A 23,309-nucleotide genomic window follows, 5' to 3' on the forward strand; every position below is an offset into this window, starting at 1 on the left:
TACGCTTCACTACACCCCAAAGACTACCTCTTCATGCTACCAAAACCTCTACAAACACTCATGAATCCTGTTCGAGATCTCTCACACACCACATACATTCTTCTCCAACACACATCTCCAGCCCCTGTCCCCTTCAACATACACCCCCACCAGTACTTTAGAACCATATCCTACACACATACTTACTACACCAAAAGTGTATATGACTATGCCACAAAACCCAACGTCACACACTTACAATTTCTTACTACTTTCCTTTTTTTTTTTTAAAACCTTTTTATTTGTGGGTATCACAGGCAGATTTAAACAGAATAATCAGAATTTTGTTGTACATAACTTCCAGTGTCTTCAAAAAGTATTACAAAAAGCAGTTTACCAAAACTTGTAAATAATAAACAATACTCAGACGGGCAAATAACTACAATCCAGAAAGAATTTACAAAAATAAATACAGTTTTGTCTAAATTAGAGTTTGAACACAGCTACAAATCAGGTTAGTTAGTTTCTGATGTATAAAACATGCCTCCCCATATTCTCTTTACATTAATCATTGCTTTCACTCCTCTTTTTCTAGCTAAAGATAACTCCATGTGATGTATCTCTTTAACCAAACACCACCATTCGTTCGCATTAGGTGCTTGATCAGCTATCCAAGCTCTAGCCAGGACTAGCCTTGCACATGCCAGCACTATAAAAATTAGATCTTCAAAAGGTGTAGGATTGGGTTGTATACCTAACAGAATCATTTCAGATGTTAAAGGTGCATCAATTAACAATTTCAATCTCAGTATCTTTCCTATACTGTCCCAGAGCTAAACTAGCGCAGGACAAAGGACCAGCATGTGTTCTAGATCAGCAGCCTGTAGTTGACATTTTGGGCATTTGGTTCGATCATTAAAGGCATTATTCGGGGACCATTTGCTTATTTGTAGAGGAGTGTGATAAAGTTGACATATTGTTTTATATGCTTGCAGTTTTAAACTTGAAGAGTGGACTAACGTATAAATTTTCTTTAAAGAGGATGATATTTCATTCGAGGTGATACCCATAGGAAAGCACAAGGCCCATTTCTCTGCTATTTTTTGACACTCATCTTGTTTATTTTCAGTAAGGCACTTATATCCCTCACTAATAGTTACTTTATGGTTTTCCTCTCCATTGTACAAGCATTGCCAGAAATCTGAATCCATAATCTCTTTGAGTTTTAATTTTCTTACAAGAAAATCACGAATTTGTGCATATTTAAAATAAGTGTAGTCTGGTAATTTATATAATAACCTTAATGTTTCGAACTCCAAAAAACCTGAGGAGCCGTAGAGATCCCCAAGTTTCAATATACCTTGACTCGCCCATATTTTACACCCAGAATCGAAAAATATGCTAGGTAAGCCTGGATTGTTCCATAGACTTAAAAGAGGATGATAAAATGATAGCTTATTCTGATTCATAAGTGTCCTCCAAATGTTAATCATGTCCTTTGCGGTCTTGAAACTCACTCTTTTGTAGAAATTTGAGTCATTACTTCTAGCCAAAAACTGCAAGCTGTCTGGCCCCAGCATAAGTTGAAGGAAAAAGTATGGGTTGCTAAAATTAAACAAGCTTTGTAGCCTCCCCAAAAATGATGAAAAATAATATAATCGGAAATCTGGAAAACTAAGCCCTCCTGTTATGAATGGGAGTTTTAGAGAGGAGAGTGCTCTTCGGTTCTTTTTGTAACCCCAAATGAAGCTACCCAGTATGCCGTCTAATTTTCTGAAAAAGACTGTGTTTATTTTCAACGGTATACATCTAAATAAGTTTAAGAACTTTGGCAGAATGTTCATTTTAATAAGGTTGATTCTTCCGATAAGATTTAAAGGTACCTTATGCCATTTTTTAAGGAGGGCCTCCGTTTCTTTTAATAAAGCATCATAGTTCAGTAGAATAATTTCCCTTATGTTAGAAGTTAGCTTAATGCCTAGGTAAGTAGCAGCATAGCATATTCCCATCACAGGTATTGGCAGTTTATAGTTAGCTATAATTTGGGTTTTGTCTAGATTTAGCTTATACCCCAATACTTTTCCAAAGATTTCTGCCTCTTTAACTATACCTAACATGGATTCAGTCAAATTGCTTGTATAGACTGCCAGATCATCGGCGTATGCTGTTATTTTAAGAGAGTTTGCACCAAATGTAAATGGTTTTATCCTACCTGTAGCTGTATGGCGTTAATAAAAGGCTCCATAGAGATGGCAAATAAAAGGGGTAATAAAGGGAAGCCCTGCCGAGTTCCTCTTTTTATGGGGAATTTAGAAGAGAGTAGGCAATCGTATCCAATTAATGCATTAGGTAAGTAGTAAAGTGCTTTTATCTTTGTAATGAACTTGCTTTTAAACCCCATTGCTTTCAAAACTGACCACAGGTAATCCCACCCCACTCGGTCAAAAGCTTTTTCAGCGTCAAGTAGTATAATACCGAGTGGGGTGGAGTTAACCGCGGCCTTGTCAAGCACTGTGATGGCCGTATTTACATGCTGCGTCATATCTCTACCTGTTACAAAACCATGCTGATGTTTGCTAACCAATCTCGGCATAATAGGGGACAGTCTCAAGCTAGTAATTTGGCAAACACCTTAGCATCAGCATTAATCAAGGAAATTGGGCGGTATGATCCGCATTCCGTAGGAGTTTTATTCTTTTTTAAGAAAAATATAATTTTGGCGGTATTCCAAGAAGACGGAGCCCCATCATCTGTAACAATCTGATTAATAAATAAACAAAGCACAGGAACTAGTTCTTCCCAGCATAATTTATAAATATCAATAGGTAGGGAGTCATCTCCAGCAGCCTTTCCAGATGGGAGGGAAAAGATGGCTAATTTTAATTCTTCCTCGGTATAGTCTTTTTCTAACTCTTCCATACCTATCAAATCGTTCTCCGATTGCCAATTGTTTCTGATATAATTCTCCACTAGATCAGTTGAGGGCACACTCTCAGGGGTATACAGCTTAGTGTAGTAATCAGCGAATTGCTGCAGTATCTTATCCGGTCGAGTATAAATAGTACCTTCTGCTCCTTTTACACTCTTAATTAGAGAGGTGGCTCGTTCATCGGCTATTTTATAGGCAAGTATCTTTTCTATTCTGTCACCGCTCTCATACTTTGTAATTTTATATTTGTGTAGTTTAGCAGTAACTTTATCTCTTAAGAATTTTTTTGTCTCGCAGCGCATTGTAGTTATTTTAAGTTCGAGTCTGTCCTTGTTTAGATTTTTAGGGGCTCCTGCACTTTCTTTTCAAGCAATCTCGGCCAGGTGTTCTTCTAGCCCTCTAATTCCTAAAATTAAGCATTGGGTCTCTGTTTTCTGATAAAAATTCTGCTGAATAATATATTGCAGTGCAAATCCTCTAATACTGGCCTTGCAACAGTTCCAAACTAAAGTGATTTTAGTCGAATCAATATTAAACCCTAAAAATTCCTTTATGTGAGCTTTCAGTAAAGGAATGAACGTGTTATCAGATAAGAGATGTCTGGGAAATGAAAATAGCCTGGGTTCTTTCTTTGAAGAAAGTACCTTAAAAATTACCATTATGGGGTTATGATCCGACGTTACCTTTGGGCAAATCTCCATTTTACAGGCATTGATGATTTGGCTCGTTGCCCAGGCCATATCTATACGGGAATACATTTTATGTGGAATAGAATGGTAAGTGTATCCCGCCAATGTTGGGTGTAGCTGTCTCCAGACATCTTTTAATTTATGTATACGGGCCAGCTCTAAAATGGATGCCCTAGTCTTACACATTCGCTGTGAGGGGGTACTCGTGGTCGTGTCTATTACGTAGTTTATAACACAGTTGAAATCCCCCATGATTAATATCTCTCCCTCCCACCCTAGTAGTTCTATATTTAAACGATCAAAGACCGCAGCATCATCATGATTGGACCCATATACGGCACATATGGTGTATTTAAGAGCTGATAACGTGATTTGCGCGATGACCCATCTACCCGCTTTGTCAGATGCTACCCTATTAACCTCAACCTTAAATGTTTTTTTCTTTAGTATAGCTACCCCACGTATCGAGACATTCAGAGATGTACTAGTTATTAGCTCATACCCCCCTTGCACCAGCATTTTCCTATCTCGGTATCTTATATGTGTTTCATTTAGCAGTGCCAAGTGAGGGTTATACATCCTTAACTCTTCAAATACAAGCTGCCTTTTACTCCTATTATTAAGCCCCGGATACGTTCCATGCAAGACAATTAACTTGGCACATTTCTTAATTCAGAAATGTTTTGAATAACCGCTTCTAATGACATATATACCCATTCTGAAATTATAAATTTGTAGCAAGCATCGTACCTGCCTGTGATACTCTTTTTAGTTAACACCACTCCCCTCCCACAGCCTCCCCCAGGTCTAGACCTGAATCCTTCCCCCCACCCTGTACCTACCCTATCTTCTGCTGCCGCTGGTTGGGCAGCGAAACAGTGTGGACCCTCCAAGGATCCTCCCCCTCCGCATTCAGTCATACATACTTAAGTATTGTATTATCAGAGTAGAGAGCAAACAAAAAAAAATGTCATATAATAGTATCAACTTGCAAACAGAGAGAAGAAAGAAGAGAAGCAAAATAACCAATCAAGTCTCTTTAAATAATAAAGTGCAATATTTCTGGTATTTTTAGCGATCAGCTGCTAATGATGCGAGAAATTGTTTGGCTTCCTTGAAATCGTTAAATATGTGGGTGTGGCCTGACTTTATAATTTTGAGCCTAGCAGGCTCTTGTAAATAGACCACCGCCCCCTTCGACTTCAAAGGGTCTATCAATTTTCTCAGTTCCCACCGCTTGTCCATTGTGGCCTTACTTAAGTCGGACTTCGTGAAAAACGTAACATTATCTACCGTCACTGGAGTGTTAGGTCTAGCCTTGATGGAAATTGCTTGTCTCAGTAAAAAATTCCCCAGATAGATCAGGATGGGCCTTGGAAATCTGCTATCTTTGTTTTTAGCAAACATGGGCAATCTATGAGCTCTCTGTACTTGGGAGTCCCAATCCCAATCAGAGAGGTCTGGGAAAGCTTTGTGCAGTAGCCTGACCATGTATGCCCGAGCGTCGGCCCTTTCTGATCCCTCAGGAATTCCCAAAAAGCGCAGATTCTGGCGCCTTTGACGATTTTCCAAGTCTTCGACTTTGTTTTTAAGCATTACAATGTCTTTGTCCTGGCACTCTGAAGATGCAACCGTGGTAGCCAAAGTTTCTTCAACCGTAACAATCCTCTGTTGGATTTCGACTATCTCCTCTGTGACATTGTGTAATCTACCTGTGACCTCCTGCAGACAATTCTGCATTTTGCAGTTATCTTCCCTTAGCTGAGAGAAGTTGTGCAGTACCTCTTGACGGTGCTCCAAAAGAGTCTGCAGAATCAGATCCAAAGAAGTACCCGCGGCAGCAGGAGCTGTTACAGATGCTGAGTATGATTTTTGGGGCAGAGTTAGTATCGCAGATGGGCATGGTGTCGAAGAGGTAGCTTGGGTTGAATCAGCACTGACTGAGGGTAGGAGAGTTGGCGAGTCTGCTGTCTCACCTTCTATTGCAACTAAAACAGAACCATCATCTACCACTCTTGACAAACCTGTTGCTAAAGAGTCTGAAGTAGTCTTATTATTGCTCGTACCCTCCATGGGGCAGTTACCAGAGAGACGCATTGCTAAGGTTTTAATCGCCACCTTTAGCTTGTATCCACTTACGTAATGGGCTCTGATCTTTCAAGAGTTTTTCCCTAGCGCTTGCAGATGCTAATGTCGATGATATAGAATTGAAGTTTAAGCTTCTGGCCTTTTTAGTCTTAACTTTTGCCTTCCCTCTCCTTTTAAGTAGACCGTTAGTCTTGCCATTCGCGATTGTAACAGAATCAACCTCATTTTCGTCCTCATTTTCATCACCCTCAACCCCTTCCTCTGTAATCAGATCCTCATATTCATCCTCATTAGACTCCGCACCAGAAGCTCCTGAGATATCAATTTTAGCGGATTCCTCTCCATCTCTAGATAAGGGTCCAAATAGGGTATTTCCTGCATTTACAATAGTCTCACTTATTATATCTGTGTTTGTGGAGCCTAAGTTTTGGTTGCTTGATTGACCTATTAGGTTAGAAATTGCGCCTTCAGCGTCTTCAACAGTCACATTAGTTTTCCTCATATTATTATCCATATCCTGGGTCTGTGCCGCCTTACTTGACCCCTTATTAGCTTGATATCTCTCTGTGGGCTTTTGAATAAGACCCCCAGGATCAGTACCTGGCTGGACTAAATTAGCTTTGGTTGTAGTGGCTGTAGTAGTCATGGCGATGGGATCTGTGGGGTGTACATTAGTGTCTTTATTAGTGTTAGTGCTGTTTGTATTCTTATGTCCCCCAGAGCTAGAAAGAGCCGGAGAGTTAACTGGCGCTTTGTTAATGACACTTTCACTTTTCCCTGCTGCATTTTTAGTTGCATTTACAACTGGTTCGTCCCCTCTGGGACCCATAGTTACTGGTAGACAGATGGGCATTTGCTTACCGCTTTGCTTGCCTTGTGCGTTGATGTGAGATCCGGTAATTAATTTGGCAGCTGCTATTGGTGTTTTTGCAGTTACCACTACCGCTGCTTGCGATGTTGTAACTGCCTCTTTTGTTATTGCGGCCGGCTCTGCAGTCTCTTTACCTTCAGTGCTCTCCTTGTGTAGTTTATTCTGCCGAGGAGGGTTCTTGGGTGCGTTTTTTGGGGCCATTGTAACGCTGCCTTCCAGCTTTTTTTTACTCCTTGTTCTCGACACTTTTGTCTGCTCTACTGGCATATTTCACATCTGCTTCGTCTCTCAGCTTTGAAAAGAGTATAAATGCAGATCCTTTCAGTGAATACCACTCTGCACCTCACTCCGTGCAGCTCTATTTTCAGATATCCGCTGTTTACTGCCAAACCTCTGCCTTTCCTCTGGATATTTGCTTCACCTTTCCTTCTCCTCAACCACCAGAGAGTAAAATGGTGCTCCTTGAGGCTTACTCTGCTTACTCCGCTTATTCCACCTCCACCTTCGTTTCCATCATTTTCAACCACTGCTGCTGAATTTTGCAGCCCCTAGGCAGCCCGGCTGCTAACAGTCAGTATGTTTCCTTCTCTTTTCCAGCAATACCGCCTGCCGCCACCGCTACCACCGAAAAGTGCAGCATTGGTTTTCGGTTGTCAACTCACCCCGTCCACTCTGCAGGTTCCTCCAGATCCCAGTCCGCCGTTATACAGTAAGTGAATGTAAGCGCCGGTACTACAGCACCCGGCAGCATCCGACATTTATCGGCTGTAAAATGATCCGTTCCTGCACAGCTGATCCCGTTCCGTTCCGGCAAGAGGCAGGCAGGTAAGGAGCAGGCAGGCAGGCAGGTAGTACGACGCCATCAACCACTCGGCAGCTAACTCCGCCCCCCAGCTGGATCAAGCGTTCCGTTCAGTTCAGCATAGGAGCAGGTAGGCAGAGAGCGAAAAAAAGAAAAAGCGGCTTTCAGCAGCAGTATAAAGATGTAAAAGATCCTTTCTCTCGAAAGGCTCATGGAGCGACCAAGCAGAAAAGTAAAAAGCCTCCCGGAGTCACTGCTTCATTATTTCACTCCGCACGCTAAATTCAGAGCGTCTCTTCTCCGCTCTGCTTTACTTCATCTTACGGAGGTCAGGGAGGTCCAGGAGAGGCGTCCTCACTACGGCGACTTCAGTCCGCCATCTTGCTTCCGCCTAAAAGCTTTTCTCCCAAGCCCCAAGCATATCATTTTTTACTGGCATTACCAGATGACGCAACAATGTGGACATGTGACTATTTCTCAAAGCTGCAATCTGCTCCAGCCGGTCAATGTTTTTATATTAAATTTAGTAGACTGATGAATTAATACCCGACTCTGTCTTAATTGTGGTTTTGCTAATCCCAGCCTGTTTTTATTCAGATTATTGGTCATTAATATCCTAAATTTGACGGTTTTATGTATTCTAATTGCATGTTTTAAATATTCTGTATGTATTCTATTGCTGTTTTGCACATGTCTTGCATGCTTTTATGGCTGTTTGCAGCAGAATAAAGAGAATTCTGATTCTGATTCTTATATCATCCTCCTACAACTCGCCATCCTCTTTTTACCAAAAATGCATGAATGCCCCTTACGCTTCACTACACCCCAAAGACTACCTCTTCATGCTACCAAAACCTCTACAAACACTCATGAATCCTGTTCGAGATCTCTCACACACCACATACATTCTTCTCCAACACACATCTCCAGCCCCTGTCCCCTTCAACATACACCCCCACCAGTACTTTAGAACCATATCCTACACACATACTTACTACACCAAAAGTGTATATGACTATGCCACAAAACCCAAACGTCACACACTTACAATTTCTTACTACTTTCCATCACAAAATATAAACAAGCACCCACTCCGTCCTGCCTACACAAATAATACTCATCCTACTCCAACTTTGCACACACATTGTCAAATATTTACAACACCAAACACAAACACCTCAAATACACAACAATACCCTCCCACTTGCCGACCAATCACAGATGACTTGGCATCTATTCTGGCAGCTTTTCCAGGGACGGAGTTGGAAGATATGCCAGTGGGAGGTCCTGGGCTAAAATAGGCATTCTGAGGAAGCACTGCGACTCGACTCCCGAGCGACATCCGGAAGGTCTATTTGTGTGGTGGGAGAGGAGAAATTGACACAACGTTGAGAGTACACTCGCCCCAGACCTATTTCCTATTGTTACGATACAGGGGAAAATTGCTGTTTAAGAAAACGGTTGTAGACCAGCATTTTTATAGCAGCAGTAAACCTGAGTAGCTAGGACAGATGCTTGAGGTCATTACGGAATGTTTTTGTGTCTTACAGTCCTCTCTTCTAATGATGCACATATCAGCTGTACTATTAACCAAACTATATGCATCGCTATGTTTCTGAATATATGCAAATGCTGTCATGTAAAGTCTTCACCCACTAATTAATAAAGTTTAAAAAAATGAATAAGGTATAACTCCTGATTGGGACTAGCTAGAAAAATGATTCGGGCGCTCACATTAATAGTATTTTAACATCTAATCTAATGATCATATAAGATTTTAAATTACTATTTTTCAAATGCCGCTTTTAGAAAGTTGTGCACAACAGTATACCTGCCTACTCCTTGATTTAACTGCTTCCCAGTTGAAGCAAAAGATCACTGAACCAATCCAACTAGATCTGGTTATTTATTTAACCTTTTAACATCTCATTTTATAAATCTTTTTCTTTTTTTCAGATAGTCTGGTATGAGACATACACTTGTTCATTCTAAAAAGTGAAAATACAATACAAATACAAACAACATGTATATACATTTAACATTCCTACATGTGACACCAAACAGTTTTCTATACACCAATCTAAATTAACGAAGAGGGCAAACTCTTTAAATTACATTCCTTTCATCATTGAAGGAGGATGCCCGACATTAGGAACATTACAGATAACAACCGGGATTAAAATGACTTTATGGTTCCCCCTCAGGCCCGGACTGGCCGTTGTGGGCACCGAGCAATCCCCCGGTGGCCCGCATGGGTGGGGGCCGGTTTGGGGCCGCTGGGGGCCGTTTTTGTTACAGGGACGTTTTTGCAGCAAAACGGCCCTGTAACAAAATCGGCCTAAAACCGGCCCAGCAAAGAGCACGGCCGGTCCCCCCAATCCCCGGGGGCCGAGCATTTTGCCAGTGCCGGTTTTGGTTCCCAGTCCGGCCCTGTTCCCCCTGACTGTGAATAGCCACCATATGCCTCTTCCTCAATGTAATTCCAAAATGCCGACTCGTTTCAAGACCCTTGTCAACTCCAGGGGCTCTCATCAGGGCTTCCTATTTGAATGGGATAGTGGAATCTACAAAAAAAAGACATGGGATATTTAGGGGCCTCCCTATTGGTGAACTAACCATATGACAAAGGTACTTCAACCTCACGGTTGTTCCCAATATTTACCTGATGGATGTCGCTTTTTACCATCAGTGAAGTCGCTTATGAACCATGTGGAGAGTATTTGATTCAAAAGCTTTTTGGGGTGCGGCAGCTGAGGGAGATATATATTTATTTTAGTCTCTAAGGGCCCGATGTAGGTAATTCTTATTTACCTACTCTTAAATACCGAATCATACCGAATCGGTATTTAAGAGTAGGTAAATAGGAAGGGGGCAGATGTAGGTAATTCTTATTTTAGAATTATCGAATCTGTAAGATTCGGTATTTACCGATTCGGTAAATGCCGAATCGGTATTTCCTATTGATTCCTATGGGCCTTGAAGCCTATAGGAATCAATGGGAAATACCGATTCAGTTTTACCGAATCGGTAAACACTGAATCCTGCAAGGGTGAACGGGGTGTCACTTTGACACCCTTAGCACCCCAATTCCAGGCTTGTGTGCCATGTGGCACACATACATGCCCTAAGGGCATGTCTGTGTGTCACATGGCACAGGTGTCCATGCACAGATGTGCATGTACACCTGAATTCGGTATTTTACCACCCAATTGTATTGGGTGATAAAATACCGAATTCTGAAGGCCTGAAGCACTGTAAACAGTGCTACCTACATTTGTGATTTTCCGAATCGGTAAAATTACCGATTCGGTATTTTACAGAATCTGTAAATTTACCGATTCGGTAAATTTACTGATTCAGTAAAATAATGGCCCCTACATCTCAATCACCAAATACCGGTCGGTAACGGCCGAATTCGGCCGTTACCGACCGGTATTTGGTGACCTACATCGGGCCCTGAATCCCAATACCGCTGTTGTACCAAGTTGGGTGAAGTGTAAACGCAGAAGGGTGAATGATGAGGTGGATGATATTGAGGGAGGGAGAGAGAGAGAGAGAAAACATTAGGAAAATGTGTGATAAAATCTGGTATGATGGACACAAAACAGTCAGAGACATTAGTGAGATTTGGAGGACTGGGTGAAGATTAAACCCCCAAGGAAAGATGGTCTCAAGTTGTCAAAGTTCAGTCAACCATACAATATGGTTAAACTATTTTAAGAATGTAATCAAAACTCATGATCAAAGGATTTGGAATCTCAACAGAGTGGCCAAATGTGCCCCAATGGTGCAAGAAGGAGGAGGTGTGGGTGGTCTCTCCTCTTCCACTGGTCGAAGTGTAAGATCACAATGGGTAAGGTTGGAACCAGCACATTTACGTCAGTATGTGTAAGGTTTTTGCCTTTCTGTAGATCTGGGCCTTTTGTATATCTTCTATGACATGTTTATGGTTTCTGTGTTTTTTAGTGAATTTCTTGCTTTAAGTTCATTAGGTAAAAAAAGCGGTGATGTGGTATCCTGTGTTCCATATCAGTGTTCAGTATCTAAGGGATGATGCAATGATCTGTATCCCATACATCATCTCTGGAATGTTATGATGAGAATGCGTGACGGCAGTTGGAAGCACAGGCGATGCTGAACTGAAGCTGCGGTTGGGGTCTCCTGCTACGACGCAACTTTGAATAAAGGAAATTAATTCAAAATTGTTCTTCTGCTTCTTATTCAACAACGTAACACGATCCAATGCACTGGTAGGAAAAAGAGACTAACCCTACCTGCTCCAAAAGGCATGAAGGCCTCCGGCTTGATGAACTCCCCATTGTCATTCAGAAAGTTTGAAGGATTAAATTCATGGGGAAACTTCCAGAGAGACTCTTCGTAGTGGACTGAAGGAACGTTAGTAACAACCACTGTTCCCTGAGAGGTAAAAAACAAAATAGGTTATAAGTAAATGATAATTATTTATTAGTAATATGCTAGGTCCTCATTGAACACATAAATAACAAAAATGAAAGCTGTAGTTTATAGTAACATTCTTACTGTTGTGTGTTTTTTGTTCCTTCACTAAAGTTCAGGCGAGACCACCCAGAAGACAAGGCCTCAGCTGGTGCACCCAGGCAGAAGAAGAGACAGCACTCTCCCCTTGAAAGACAGGAGGAGTTTCCACAATATGTATGTGCTGGGTATGAGGGAATTGCAGCACCTGAAGGTGACATACTGTTCCAGTAGGAGCTGGTGTAAGAACATTTGTGCAGCTGAGAAGGGACGACCTGCGGTTCAAGGCATAAACCCTGTATCCTCTGCAGGGGTGATCAAATGGCAGGCCCTATCAAAAGAATGCATATATCTTTTGGTGGCACATGGGCTTTTAAGGTGAGCACTGAACTTACTCAAGCCACCAGTCAGTACTTTTTTCAGGATCTCCTGGTCCCTACGTTTCTGCAGCTTAGGACAGACCTGGAAATGGAGAGATGTGGTTTGGAATCCCGGTCAACAGGAATCATAGCTGGTTGATAAGTATTGGGACACCAGTTCCTGTGGTGAAACGTATTCTGCTAATTCAGTGGACATACCCTCTCATTACCATGTGATGTTAAAACATGCTGGTATATGGTGGACACCACATATTGCTAATTTAACATCCTTTACTCTCCTTAAGCAACTGCCTTGCAATCTTTAATTCCATACTAACTTCCACCACTCACCTCCTTACCACTACTTTTTTCCTTCCCTTGAAACTCTATTACATTAAGCAGCCACATCTTTATAGTATGTAAAATTGCTTTTTAAGTGAAGGCTTCTGCCAACCATTTCTCCCTTAAACTAGTTGAATGTATTTCTAGTGCTATCATTAATTTACTCAAGCCATTTCATTAACTTTTTTGTCTGCTGGACCTCTGTTGATCTGGTATGTTCTCTCCCCATCCTACCTCTGTGATGTGGGGTACCACCTGTGTTTTCAATATTGTTTTTGAAATCCAATTCCATTTTGTAGCGTAGTACCTATTTTCCCAATAGGCCCTGCGCATTGGAATAACACAAACAGTAGTATCAACGTAGAAGTGCGGATCTTCCAGGCCTCTACTGACTATGCTAAACTTAATTGGGTTTGTTACCAACTAGCTCAGAGATCACTGGAAACTTTCTTGACTGAAAATAGGAAGTGATCAGCTTCCCTGGCACAGACAAGAAGGGATTCAGTTTTCCAACAACCGTGCAACATGACAACTTTGCTCCTCAGATCAAGAGTCAATCTCTAGGGTCGTGTGAAACAATAGACAGTTATTTTACTCAGTCAGGTTAGTGCAGTTTACTTTCACAATATGTAGAGAACAGAGAGACGGGCGTTTGTCAATAAAGGGTTAACATTTATTCAACAGTCTTTCTTCTCGTACAAGAGAAATGTATTGCCACAATTGCAAGACTTGTTATGATAAAAAGTATGTACAGTAAGATAAGTATTGCGAAATAATACTGTAAAAGCATTGATATGGTTTCTTAGCCATACAATGGTTTAAAAGTAATAAAACATATATACATTCATATATACATTAGGCTAAAATACTCAACTGGTGCTTCTAACTACGCCTACCCCAGTGTACCTGACCTAAGCCTAATACTTGGGAGGGGAGTAAGTAAGTAGCTTTAAGTTAAGTTGGTTTTGCCAAGGTTTGCTTCAAGAATTCTCACTAAGGGTTTAGTCAACACCATACCTCTGAATAGAATGATGGAGGTCTGGTATCTCCTTCAGGGAAACTCGGTATCCCAGTCACCCGCAAGGGTAGACCAGAAACGCTGGAGCTGGATTTCTCTGCAGGAGAAAGGCATCGTCTCTCTTCAGCGCGTCGAGGAGGAGGAGGGGGGACAGCGTCTGCGGGCAGCTTGCATCTGCTGGGCTCTTCGCAGGGGGACGGCTGTTCAGCTCCTAAGTTCACCACACCATCGTTCGCGCTTTAGCAGCGATAATAGTATCAGCAGCTTGCATACAGCAGCTTTATCAAGCGACGGGCAACAGGCTATTGCTTAAGGCAACGTTGGTAGTATTTATACCTGAAAGGTGCCATGTTTGACGTAAGTTTGCTGGACATAAGACGTCAATAAAGATGTCACTTAGGAAGTGATCGCTATCAGTTGCTCATTAGAGTTCTATTACTAATCAAAACACAGCAAGCGGGGATTTCCAGGTTTGCTGAGTTTTTATCTTGTTGAAGAACTCAGAGTGTTAATCTAGGAGTCTCAGATAGTAACTTCTGCTCTGTCATTGCACTAATTGGTTGCAAAGGAAGTGGCAGAGAAAGCTATTCTGAATGTGGCTCTGTTCGTGTGAGGCCAGAGATGACTTTCTGAATATCGCACTTGAACTGTTATGCCAATATAGGGAATAAATGGATTTATAGCAGAATAGGGCCATAAGGTCACAGTATCGATCAGGATCCTAGATAAGCACGCAACACCCACTCCACGGGTTCATGTCCATCAAATTACTAAAACTAGAGCAATATGATGCATGTGTAACATTGCCCACCCCAAAATACATATATGCATTTGAAATAGGCGTATTTGTAATACGTGAAAATTATAGGTACTGTACGTTTTTGAAGCATAGAAATCATTCAAAAATTATAGCATATGAAATCAATGAACGATTATGCAAAAAGATTACACATGAAATATCTCTGAAACAGAAGAAGGGTGAGATAAATCATCACATATAAATGCATTGCAATAAATGTGCTAGAGGCTGGTGTAAGGTTGTTATGTCTCTAGATGTGTTTAGAAATAGAAGTTTGAAGCTTCTGTTCTCTAAGAATAGTTTTTACTTTAAGCAAAGAATTTTTCATGCCAAAAAAGGGTGAATATTAAAAAGTGTTCAATTCAAAAGAATTATTGCTTGAACGGGGACATTAGAGTTCCAACGCTTTTAGCAGTTTTTGTTGTTCAAAACTGAAGGCCGAATTCAGAGTTCATGGGAACGCTGTGTGTCGGAATGCTTCTCCAAAGTTATTATTTCTGTTCGGGTGAGAACATCATATCAGACAGGCTCTCAAAGAATTGGTCTACAAAATCAGGTGACAGTTCAACCAAATTCGATAGTGCTGTAACTTGGCAGGTGTGAGAATGATTGCTGTCATCATAGTCGGGATCAGCAATGCTCACAGAAGGTCGTACCTGGGTGATGTTGCTTTTGTCACTCGCTCCACTGTTACCACCTAGTCGCAGCACAGGATTCTCAACGAATTCCGTCATCAGGATTGGTAGCCGCTGGGGACAACACAATGCGTGAGCTGTTATCGGACTGAGCAAAGTATCGACGTCCATTGGGACTGCTGATGGAAGTGAAAGACAGATGTCCAACACGCACTCATCTCCGCATAGCATACATCGAAGTACCGGTAAGATACAGTTCTGCCATATAGGTCTGAATGAAAGGAACCAGGTCATGTTTAGATCTCTCAGCCTGGCCAATCCAAGGACGTTAGTTATTCTGTCCCGGTAGCGCTTTGCTAGGATTGTCTCTTCCATTCCCATGGGAGCTATGTCTGAGCTTTGGGTTGCCATAACGAAGCAGGACGGTCAAAAATAAAATCCCTGCTACAAGTCTCAAAAATAAGGGTATGCCGCCAAAAACAGAGTGGACAAAATTAGGAACGATTCCCAGAATTGCTTGAAAAGGTGTTAGCAGTCCCGTAAAAATCGTCTTAAATATGTCTGGGATGCCTGTGGTACTAGACATGTTAAGGAGTTGGCTAAGCATTTCTACGAAATGCACAGGGCAATTTGTTGATAAAAGTTCATGAACCTCCGTAGCTGTCCTTGCAACTAGGAGATCATACGTCTCTTTTGATGACGTTATGGGCACTGTTGTCTGCAAAAGCACAGACTTCATTTTGCTTAAAGTATCAATTCGTATAGAATAGAGATTCAGACGAGGCCAGATGGGAGTCTCTGTGTCTACAGGCCCGCTCGGAAACAATGCCTGCATACAGCATTTGACCATGGATGTTACTCTTACTAGATAACTTTTCCCTGGCACAAGGCCACAACATCTGTGATCCGTTCTAAGAATGTAACTCCCGTTTGCAAGTTGCATAAAGAAGGGCTCTATCTGAGTTGCAGGTGTGACAAGCTGGTGGCATGAAAGGTTGTTAGAATTACCTTCACAGGCTCCGTGTAAATTAATACCCTGACACAAAAGTATACCGCTTAGTGAATGTTTACAATTTTCACCACTAAGAAATACATTTTTGTCACTGTCACTGTAGCATGAATGTGTGTATGGTAATTTCCATTCTGATTTTACATATCCTTTACCCAATCGTTCATACTGGCCAGTAGGTATGTATTCAAGGCATTTTTTAAATCGGAAAGTTGTTATCGGAATGGTGATAATTCCGTGTATTATCCATTCAATGACAGGACTCTCTGACATTGTCAATGGTAATCTCTCAAGTTTTTCGATGCTCAGGATTGTATAGTCTGCTCCTTTCTGTGCCAAACTGATTTGTTTATCAGTAAGGCTAAAAATGGAAAATAATGGCGTTGTGTTTATTAAACGCCAAGGCACATAGCCTGAACGAAGATTTTGCAGCGTCCAACCTAATTGTATAATAGAACGTAATTGTGACTGGCCATGTTGTAACATTAGCAAGTCTCTGTCTATTACATCAAAGGCAGAGGATACAATATTGTCCAACGAATACATTCTGGAGGACAGAGTCATTAACCCATTGCCCACTACAGAAAGTGATTTTTCCAAATTAATACGATCAATTTCTCGTATTTTTTCAGCTGTTTCAATTTTTGTGACTTTCCAAGCCTCGTTGTACGCAGCATAGATACTGGTCGCTATGAAACGCTTTTGACGCTGTTTGCGTGGTCCAAGAATGAAATCGCGCAAATCAGCACCATCTTTTAGCAAAGACAAATGTTGCTTAATTTCAGCCAGTGTGGATGTTCCTAGCCATTCGAGGCAGAGTTTCCCTACACTGTATGTTGTTACTATCCCTAGATGTTGTCTCTGGGAGTATCTAGGGTCTTGTCTGGTCATTTTTAACCCCTGTGTTTTATTCAGGAATCTATCTTGACAGCTGTTTGTGTCAGTAGGCCAGATTAACCACTTTTTCCAATCAGGATGTGTTCTGTTAAAATGTAAAATTTGTGTTACGTCTAACTCAATATCTGTAGTTGTATTTTCAGGTATTGGCTTTGGAATAGACGGTTTGTTAAGGTCTTTGATCTTAGCTAGGCCAAGACAGGATGTTTGGTGTATTGTGTCATTTAAAAACATCATTTGTTCTGGTATCATGCAGGTTCTGAATAGTGCTTCAAGGCCTTGTACCTGCCAATCTTTTTTACCCCAAATGGTTTTTGTTTCAATGTTATTTTTCCAATAATCAAAACCAAATGTCATCATTTTTTCATAAAATGCTTCTGAATATATCAATTTAGAATTTGTCAGCATTGTTTTCATTCCTGTTTTATCTAACAGTTTGTAATAAAACGTTTCTGCATCACTAGTGTTAAACCCTGAGAAGTATTTGAATTTCTCAAAAAATGCTTTAGAACTGCTTTTCGGTGGTGTAGCACAATGTTCCCATTGATTATACATAAAAACATTTCTAGGCTGTGCAGATTTATGCAAGTAATGATCACCATAATGTGTGTAGCAGAATAATTGCTCATAACTAGACGAACCTTGTAAATAATCATGTTCTGTGAATCTAGCTGACATTACTAAATCAGACATCATGTCATTAATACTGTTAAAGTCCCAATCATCAGAGAATGTACTAGATTTTACAAAGTCACTTAAGGAAACCTTCAGTTGATGAGGATACTTCAGGATTTCTACCGGACCATAGATCTCATAGTCTGTTTTCTCCCATACTACCCCACCAGGTATTGGAATTGCTGTGACATTTACTGTTGACAGTTCTCTTTTCTTCACGTGGGATGATCTGTGTGGTTTCAGGACTAAGTTGATGTTCTGACTTGCTGTGTCCATTCAATTGTAATAAACTTTCCTAAAATTAAAACTAAAATTAGGCATAGTAGGAGTATAAATACCCCTGAAATAATCCAATGCTCAATCAACGGTGAATCCAGATATAATTCTTTAATTTGTTGAAGGAGTCCTGTTGTATTTTCTTTAGAATACTTTTTTGTTTCTGGCATCACTTCGGGGTCGTTTTGATCTTCAGAGAAGTTGTCGAAGTTGATGAAATAACCAGAGGCAGTTCTGTCAATTGTTAGGATTGTTCTTTCAATCTGTCTCTCGGTAGCACTTTCTGATGCCACATTATTGTAGACTGGTGTTTCTTGATGAACCGTTCCAATCTGTGTCTCAAGAGGCACGAGTTCCATGGCATTATTGCATAGTCCTTCTCTGTGTACTGCAGGCTGATCAAATGTGATGGGTCTTTCAGTTTGAATCTCTTGGATTGTTGCAAGTTTGGGTATTCTGCTGTTTCTTGGAAGTCCACTGGCCTACTGTTGATTATAGGCCACATGCTTGTGGTTTTACCAGGTCGATAGACACAACTCTGTTCTCCTTTTTACCAGCAAGGGGCGGTAGTACAACTGATCTTGTTCCGGTGACTGCCAAGACAGGTACTGCTTTTCTGTAAGAAGGCCCAAATTCCTTCTTCACCGCGATTTTTTCTCTGACTAGATCCCCAATCTTTGGAATCCAGACAGGCCTTGCTGGGGCTGTTGCTTGTGGTGCCTCGTCAGTGGTAAATGGCTGTTGCTTTAACTTTATGTTGCTTAAGGATTTTCTTGTTTCATTCAGTTCCTGTAAAACAGCCAAACGATCTTTGATGTCAAAGTCTGTTGTTTTTTCTTGTACCACTGATATCTGACTATCGAGGTCCTGAATGTTCATTCTAATATCGAACAATAGTTCGTATGGGCTGAAACCTTTTAGAGAATTTCTTGGCAAGTTATTAAGACTGGTTTGGACACTTATTAAATGTTTGACCCACCTAGCGCCTAAACCTAATACCTTCGCTGTTATAGATCTCTTTATGTCCCGGTTTTTTCTTTCAACCACACTATTCCCTTCGGGGTGCGACGGACAAGAATACCGCAACCCAATTCCCATGCTGGCCATGGCCTCCTTATAAGCTCGAGAGCTAAAAGCAGAACCCTGGTCAGAATGGAACGTGGTAATTGCGTATGTGCCGATAAAGACTCGCAGATCTTTTATAACCGTTCTAGCGTCAGCCGAGCGCTGGGGCCACATCCATATGAACCTCGTACAGGAATCCACTGCTACCATGATATATCTATAGTTGCCGTCCCTTTGTAGGGGGCCACAGTGGTCCAGGTAAACACATGCAAATGGTTTATCCGAGATAAGAAGGGGTGTCTGCGCTGGTCGTTTTACTGTTGATACTTTTATCCTTTGGCATATATCGCATTCTAATACATACTTTTTAGTTTGTATCCTCAAGCGAGGCCACCAATATCTCTGTTTTAATAGTGATATTGTTGCGGAAACGCCAGCGTGTGCAGAAGCAAGCCCTTCGTGTGCCGCTTTGATTAGTCCTAACCTGTGTTCCATGTTTGGAATTACCCTATCCCCCACTCCAGGGATTCGAGCAAAAGGAACATTATTCGTATCTGTTAAGTACAAGTACTTTTCTGGAAAGCCTTTTGGGAGTGTTTTCTTATCATTCTTTACTGACGCACTGACAGCTTGTAGAATATCGCTGTCTATTTTTGTTTGTGACCGAGTTATCGCAGCTACGGAAGCCGTTTGCACAGCTGCCTTCGTGGCTTCATCAGCCAATGAATTCCCTGCAACGTGAACGCCTTCACGTTGATGACTCAGTGTATGGATCACGTGAGTCTTTTGTAGTTCTTTTTGCAAAAGAACTACCTGTTCCCAAAGCATTTTATGCTTTATTGTGCCACCTTTTGCATCTTTGAAACCATTTTCCACCCAATTCTGCAAGTATTCATTATAAGATTGTACGCAACAATAAGAATCGCACACTATTAGTGTGGGGAATTCGCGATCGGTATTTTCTAGCGCCATCTTAAATGCAATTAATTCAGCTCGTTGAGCTGAGCAATCTCCTAGAGATTGTGTCTTAGTGACCATAGGTCAAAATTTTCCTTTGTGCCAACGACCTTTTACAATCGCGCACGCAGCACTGTAAGCTTGCTTACCCCCAACTGCGGGTTGTGCTGATCCGTCAGTATATATAATACTTCCCTATTCTTCGAGAGGCAGGATTTCAATTGGCAGAGGACATTCATATTCATATTGTAAAAATTCCTGTGTTTTTAAGTTAGGATCAAATTCGTAAACTACGTCTGTTGCAGCAAGAGAATTAACCCACTGAATCCAACTCGGATGCAAAGCTTTAGCATTAGGAATGCTTGCTTTAGTTACCGCTTCTAAAGCCGGTATAGGTGTTACGATTACTATTCGTTTGCCTTGTGCTAGTGGCTTTTCTCTTGCTACAGCAGTCTGAACCGCAGTTAGAATTTTTTCTGTTGAACTGAATTTTATCTCAGCCTTTGTGATTTGTAAGCTATTGGTACCTTTTCTCCCTCATTAGAGGTTAGGTAAGTGAATCCGCATCTTCCTGGGATGATTCGGATTACAAGATTGCGTGTGTTGTCACGTGTATCTAATTTAGTTTTAGCTAACATGTCTGTTTGCAGTGATCTCAAAATTTCTGTGTGTTTTTGAGTCCAGGTGATTTGTTTAAAATCAGGTTTAATTAGTTCGTAGAGAGGTTTAACCCTCTCTGCGTAATTTAGAATGTAAGTTCTTCCGAAATTCAGAAAACCTAGTATTGATTGTAAATTCTTCAGCGTTTTTGGAGCTTGGAGTACAGCGCACTTCTCTAAGAAGTTGTCCGCTAGGCTTTTCCCTTCACTTGATAATTCGTACCCTAAGAATAGTACTGTCAGATGGGCAATTCGAGACTTTTTAAAGTTGAGTTTGTAACCCTCTGCTGCGAACCCAAGTATAATGGTGTTCACTCTTTTCAAGTGAGTATCCAAGTCGTCGTCTGTGAGATAGATATCATCTACGTAAGATAATGCCTCATCATCATATATTTGTAGTAACTCTGTTACCCTAGCTGAGAATAGTCCTGGGCTGTTCTTGAACCCCTGTGGGAGTCGACAGAATTTTTTTCTGCGACCCAAATGCTGAGAAAGCGGTCAAGTATCTGCTTTCTGGTGCAATGTTTTGACAAAAGAAACCATTAGATATGTCTAATGTTGTTTTATATTTTTTCCTAACTATGTTATTCATTAGGGCTGCACTATGCGAGTTTTGTACTGCAAATGTTTTACAACATGCATTAAGGTGTCTGTAGTCCAAAACTAGACGATATGAATTGTCTGGCTTGGAGACAGGAAACACAGGATTGTTCATTTGAGAGGTGCAAGTTTCAATCACCCCCTGGTATTCAAGTTGATCTAAGATCTCCCTGACCTGTTTTTTAGCTTCTTGCTTAATGGGATACTGCCGTTGGGCAGTTGGTTCACTTTTTAATTGGATTTTGTGAGGAGGAGAGTCCTCATCCCATCCTACATGATTTTTATATAATGCCGGTGCCTGGGCTACTGCCCATTTCCTTGCATATGTTTATTTTTTGTGAATCGGAATGTGATTCGAGAAGGCAGGCATAATCACTTCTTCGCCACGAGGGCACTCCCTGACAAACTCTGGGGGCCAATCTTTTTCAGCTAACAGAATATCATAGCCTTTTGAGAGTTTATCCCAAACTAGACCCTTTATTTTCCTAGTCTTATCACCCTCTATACGCAATGTTATTTCGTATATTTTATGGGGCTCGCTAAGTCTGGTGTCGGCAGTTTCAACCTGAATGTATTCATTCGTGTCCACTGTCTCCAGATGACTCATCAAGATCTTGCGGGCTATACTGATTTCTGCTGCACTGTCCAACATTGTCAATGCCCACTCCCCGTTTTTCAACTGTGTCCTCAGTATTTTTTTGGCATGGTTGATTACTCTAATACTGGCTACCTTCTTTTTTGGAAATTGAGATTTTTTACTCTGAGCAGGTTCCTTGTCTTTGGACTTGGTGTGCTCTCCTGGGTCTGACCGTCCTCTTCTTTCCGATTTCTGCGAAAAAGATCGAGAGGGACGTGTATAAATACTTTGATATCTATCAGGTTTTTTCAGATTATCCCTATTTCTAAGGTTATATCTTTTCTCAGAGGGCTCCCTCTGGGGAGACTGGTGTTCTCGAGTCGGAGTTCTTTCCCTCCGTCGAGGAGACCTTCCTCTGGACTGGAAAACTTTTTCCTTGGGAGTGGATTGTTTATTTCCATCCCAGCTCTTTTTAGGAGTGTTTGAATTATTTTTAATAAATAATTTTTCAGGATTTTCGAGCAGTTGGGGCTTTACTGGTTTCCCACCCACGCTGTCTCCACCTAATTCTTCATAGCATTTTTCTATGATTCTGGCAAGCTCAACTGGCTGATCTTTTATATCTGTTTCCTTCAACTTCTGGCGAATCGCCACAGATGCTGCTTCTCCTTTTATATTGGCTAATAGTATAGCCGAGACCTGCTTGAAGTCCTTCAGTAATTTCATACCTAGATTTAAAGCGGGCTCTGGACCGTATTCATTTTGAATCTGTTTTAGCACTTCTGGTATTACCGCCATAGACGGAACACCGTGTGTTTTTGTGTATATGGAAGCAAAGACTGTACCCCAAGTGTCACAGTCCTCCACGTGTGGTGCGATTCCCATAGGAAGGCAGATGGTCAAGATTCTGTGTTTCTCAATAGGGGTAGTATCAGGAAATACTGCCTCTATTTGAGTGATTTTCTGTGCTAACCAGAAAGGAATTTGTTCCCGTTTTATGGGTGTTTTACCAAGACATGACTGTATGTTCTGTGGTGTAATTTTATTAGTGTTCCCCTGATGAGGGGTCAGCTGTGGTACATTAACAGCTGGTTGGACTGTTGCAGTCCGCATTACATATTGGACTAATTGCCTATGTATTTTAATTAATGTTTTTAGCTGTACTAACAGCTCTTCTCTAGACATTTTTGCAATGTCCGGATGTGGTGTGTAGCCGGCTAGAACCGGCCACGTTGCTCCTGGTCTACCTAGTGGACCGAGCCTGGTAATATGATCATTGTGTTTTAGGGCGCCATTAAACCAGAGCAGGTGCTCTTGGAATTTTAGCGGGATTTCAGTCTCCTCGAAAGGAGCGTACTCTTACAGTGGTTCCTCTATTTTGTAATAGTGAAACTCTTTTGTTCTAGCGTTTGCCGCTGGAAAGTTTATCCATGAATAGAATACCTGTGTCTGCCGATATTCGTGAGCCTCTATCACGAAAATTACTGTACCACCTTGTGGTGTCAGTCCGCTCTCTATAAGTTTTAACGTTATAGATTTTCTTAAATGTGCCGGGATGATTATTGCACCCGGTACCGTGTCGTCGGGAT

The 23,309-nt window shown here is 41.3% G+C and overlaps 1 protein-coding gene across 1 annotated transcript in view; it reads right to left on the reverse strand.

The window, feature by feature from the left end:
- LOC147673879 (cytochrome P450 2J2-like) overlaps positions 1 to 23,309 on the reverse strand; it is a 345,429-nt gene that overhangs the window by 50,696 nt on the left and 271,424 nt on the right. The window contains exon 8 of the mRNA XM_086947758.1: positions 11,633 to 11,774. Within this exon, the coding sequence (XP_086803884.1) occupies positions 11,633 to 11,774 (142 nt within the window). The remainder of the gene's footprint in view (positions 1 to 11,632; positions 11,775 to 23,309) is intronic.

Source organism: Lissotriton vulgaris, chromosome 12 (genome assembly GCF_964263255.1).
Source record: "Lissotriton vulgaris chromosome 12, aLisVul1.2, whole genome shotgun sequence".
Lineage (NCBI taxonomy): Eukaryota > Metazoa > Chordata > Amphibia > Caudata > Salamandridae > Lissotriton > Lissotriton vulgaris.